The sequence below is a fragment of the Saccostrea cucullata genome, unplaced genomic scaffold, assembly GCF_032062105.1.
Source record: "Saccostrea cucullata isolate Sc308-1 unplaced genomic scaffold, CSIRO_AGI_Scuc_v1 ctg19, whole genome shotgun sequence".
Taxonomy (NCBI): Eukaryota; Metazoa; Mollusca; class Bivalvia; order Ostreida; family Ostreidae; genus Saccostrea; species Saccostrea cuccullata.
In genome coordinates, this window is record NW_026940018.1 from 150,790 (window position 1) to 155,419 (window position 4,630).

The 4,630-nt window shown below is 32.5% G+C and overlaps 1 protein-coding gene across 1 annotated transcript; it reads left to right on the plus strand.

Moving 5' to 3' along the window:
* Positions 1 to 1,230: 1,230 nt before the first annotated feature.
* On the plus strand, positions 1,231 to 2,336 carry LOC134254519 (uncharacterized). The gene is made up of 2 exons (XM_062737041.1): positions 1,231 to 1,307; positions 1,424 to 2,336. The coding sequence occupies exons 1-2, from the start codon at positions 1,277 to 1,279 to the stop codon at positions 2,227 to 2,229; spliced, it is 837 nt and encodes a 278-aa protein (XP_062593025.1). The 5' UTR covers positions 1,231 to 1,276; the 3' UTR covers positions 2,230 to 2,336.
* Positions 2,337 to 4,630: the final 2,294 nt, after the last annotated feature.

Below are 4,630 nucleotides of genomic sequence, written 5' to 3' on the forward strand. Positions count from 1 at the left end.
CTGCGCGAAATATGGCGCAATGAAAACCACGGACGGCCCCCGTAAATTGACTTTGAGCTTGAATACTGCTCGTTTTCTCCATGTTTCATTTCATTCCCTCTTACTACCAGGGAGTCCACAAAAATAGTCTGAAATGTCCATCTGAGAATTTTACCCAACATCAATGTTTACACAAACAATATTCAATATGCATTTTGTAGTACTCAACATTTTTTAAGGGATGGAAATTAAAGGCATACTGTAGTTTCAGGCTTCATCCCACGTCAGAATTTTCTATAAACTAACAAGGATGCTGTAATAAAATAAAAATGACATTCAAGTCGAAGATGAATCGTTTTGGCCCTAAATTGATATTTGCTGGAAAAATAAAGCTATCCTTAATATAATATTAATAATTTCAAGTCATATACATGTCTTCTGCTATATTAAACTCAGATTATGCATGAAAGAGGCTTTAAATTTATTTCAAGAGAAAATGTGACATGTCCATGAAAAGGAAACGATGGTTAAAGAAAAATTGATTAAGACTGTCTTAATGCGGAAGTGCCTGGTAATTCATAGATATTTTAAGAAGAATGTAAAAGCAATTCATGTGTTTTAAAATAAAAAGTTGAGAATGCAGACATTTGTGTGCAGACTGGTTGATGAGTATCTTAAATAAAGAAAAATATTAGATAAATTATGCATCATAAGATATATAATCAAATTATAATTTGTTTATCCAAAGCAAATCTCTTTGTTGCTAATAGAAAACAAATCTTAAAACACTATTTGAAAATATAAAATATATAAATATAAGTAAAAATGCTAAACTTTTGACAAAAGACAAAGCTATAATTAATCGAATTGTATACCTAATTAAACTCTCTGATCATGCGATGAAATTTGGTGAGAAAACTTTATAGTTATTGTCATTATTAATGAGATTTATACCAAAACTTGACAGTCCAAAGAAAAAGTTTATCACATTCGCGTCGATTGACCGAAATCCATTGTCCAAAACTAAATGAACAGAGTTGAAAAGAGTATATATATAGTGGTTTCATAGAGATATAAACATAATTTCGATTTTAGTTATTTCACTTCAACACAGCTTTAGATTTAAGGTAAACTTTGAATTCTTTCTACTATCTCTTTTTTTTTTTTTACCAAAAAAGTAATTTTCTTACTATTTGAGTTTGACTTTGTAGAACTTTTTGCCTAATGAAAACTATGTGTTTTATTTCAGATGAGATCATTCATCATTTTCCTCTTTTCGGCGCTGATATGCTATGTAATGGCTATTCCAAAACCACTGAAATTTCACAGTACGTGCATTGCTCTCTTTCTCTTCGCTATTAGCAGCAAAACATTTTTTTAAATATACCAAAAGTTCAAAACATTTATTTGGTATAAAATAAATATTATTTATATTTCTATTTAGAAAATCGCCAGAGGGTCATGTCACAAGGTGCATCTAATCCAGCAATGGCATCGGGATCTCCAGTGGGCATGCGCGACTCCATTATTCCAGCCGCTTCTATGCCTAACGCCATGGGAGCCCCAGGAATGGCCAACCCTGTGACAAATGCCATGTCCCCTCCCTCTGCAGCTATGGCAAATCAAGGCATGCCGATGCCCGACGTGATGGCTGGTTCAATGAATCCGTCCAGTGGCATGTTAAGCAGTTCAATGTCCACACCACTCCTAAGAGACGCGGCGCAGTTAGCGATGATGACAGGGACCTCCATGCCAGTGATCACTCAGATGATGACGACGTCACCCAGCATGCGAACTGTCTTGTCTATGATGTCAAGACTGGCGGGAAGCATGATGGCACGAGGTCCCATGACGTCTATGTCTTCTGCTCCAATGATGTCTGCATCTCCTATGAATTCTATGATGACAAGTCCCATGTCTACAATGCCAGCAAATTCAGTGACGCCAATGAATACAAATGCCGTGATGAATATGCCGTCTACTAATGCTATGGCACCAATGGCTACAAGTCCTATGATGGCGAGTCCTATGACGTCGATGGCAGCCAATCCCACAATGCCAATGACAAGTCCCATGGCAGGAAGTATGGCAATGTCTCCTTCTATGATGTCATCTTCAGGCAGCCCAATGCCGGAAGCTCTAATAATGTCAAACATGCCGATGGGTTCAAGTAATTTGATGGGTCTTGATTTCCTTTCACCAAGTGCGCGAAGAGCTTTGAAGAAATATACATATCATAAATATTACTAAATTTTTGTGATAATTATGAAAAGGGGACTATTTATGTGTAATTGCGTATAAAATGTATGAATGTTAATATTTTCGTTTGCGTTGTCTCAATATCTAAAAATAAAACCCTGAAAACATTTCTGTTGTTATTTCTTACAAAGCAAGTTTTGAGCAATTAATGAGGTTTTTTGATTCGACTTTTATGTATTAAAACATGTGAATGTGAATCCGCAATTTTTCAAAATAAAAAAATTATTAATGCATGCATATGCAGATAATTATCAAGTCAAAATAGTACGTCCGTACTAGTTTAGAAACAAACGTTTCAACATTGCAAAACATGTTGCAGCTCTGTTTCCATTGCCATGAGGCTTTTTAATTCAATGTTATGAATAAGATGAATATGTTATGAATAAGCTGACAATGGAAACCGGATTTTTTTATGTTTCAAAGGTTGATAATAACTGGTACGTGCTCCAAAAAAAAAAAAAAGAAAGAAAAAAAGATGGTTATACTACAACGTAATAATAACCCGAAGTATTTCTATTACATTGGAGTCAAAACTTACAAGCAGAGCTTTTTAAAGAAAATTTTAAAAAGCCATACTTATATACAAAATAATATCTTTTCAAATGAAGTGGAAAGGACATGAATTTCCTACATGAATTATGAATTTTCCCTTCAAAATATATAGCGATATTTAGTATGAAATGAAATGAAAAAGTAAGACAATATGAAAGATGACAATACTCAGAATACATATCTATAATTTAAGACAGTAGATTTATTCAACTTTTTATACATGTAGTAATGTTCTATTTTTCCGTTACACTTTTTTCAATCTCAACATTTTGCAAATTTCATTTATATATATATATATATATATATATATATATATATATATATATATATATATATATATATATATATATATATATAATATATAGCGATATTTAGTATGAAATGATATGAAAAAGTAAGACAATATGAAAGATGACAATACTCAGTATACATATCTATAATTTAAGACAGTAGATTCATTCAACTTTATTAATTTAATAATGTTCTATTTTTCCGTTACACTTTTTTCAATCTCAACATTTTGCAAATTTCATTTTTATTGAATGAAACATATGGAGATAACGAACAGTATTTAAGATCATAAGTTCATAAAACAATACAAAATAGGAGCAGTACAAACACGAATCTCAAAAACATTAGATTTTATAAATAATAGACTAACAATTAGTACATATGAAAAACGTCAGTCAGCATTTGATTCAATGATTAACTGTACTTGCTGACAAGGTCATTGTATCGACCATAGAACACTTTAAACAATTCTGCTGATATTCTTGTTTCAGCAACGTGTTTGTCAATAATGAAAAACGATTTAACACCTATCTCCATAATTGATGGATTAGATGTGACATGATTCGCTGGCGTTTTCTATTTTATAAGAATGGTAATTTTTTAATACCAGAAACATTTTGAAAGTCTTCTTTTGCAAAAAAAAAAAACAAAAACAAACAGAGGATAATGCCAACAGCAGAGAGAGAGAGAGAGAGAGAGAGAGAGAGAGAGAGAGAGAAGGAACCATTCTTTTCCAATATAGTTGTGCATAATCTTATATTATATTTATAATATGCCCCCGTAAACGAAGTTTCTGTGGTACATAGTTTTTATTCTGTCTGTGTATTTGTCTGTCTGTTTTTCCTAAAAAAAACTTTAAGCTTGCCCAAAACTTTTGAGTGGGTGGGGCTATGCAATGCCTTTTGTATATATTTCACAGGTGTATTACTTGTGACCAGACATTTCTATGGGTTCCACCAAATTTGACCTCTTGACCTTGGAGTTTGACCTATTTTTACAAAATTACAAAATTTTAGCTATGGCCGTTACTTTTGAACAGTTGGAGCTAGGGCTTTCATACTTCAAAGGTCTATTCATCGTGACAAGGCCTTTTTATAGGTTAGAAAGAGTTTTGTCTTTGATCTTAAAGTTGGACCCACTTTTTAAAAAACTTTATCCTTGACCATAATTTTTGAACAGTCAGAACTAGGGTTTTGGTATTTCATAGATGTATTCCGTGTGATAAGTCCTTCCTTTGGATGACAACATTTTTACATTTTGACCTTTGGAGTTTGACATGTATTTAAGAAAATCCAACCTCGTTCAGCTACCATACAGGGGTATCAGTGTTTCACAAACACATCTTGTTTCTCATTGAAAATATCAAATTAATTTCAATCCAGTACAGGTCATCGGGGTCCGAGATAGAAAATGATTCAAATTTTACTTTTAAGACATGTACAGGTACACTGATCACAAAATTAGATTTCTTTCTTTTATGTTGTGGTCCTGCTATAGATTGCCTGCAAATGAACAAATTTCACAAAAATGAATTTTTAAAAGAATTCGT

What these genes read in the sequence shown, in the direction of transcription:
- LOC134254519 (XM_062737041.1), top strand. Translation starts at nt 1,277, where the DNA reads ATGGCTATTCCAAAACCACTGAAATTTCACA. An exon ending in AAAACCACTGAAATTTCACA is followed by an intron (nt 1,308 to 1,423) that starts GTACGTGCATTG and finishes ATTTCTATTTAG; the next exon opens with AAAATCGCCAGAGGGTCATG.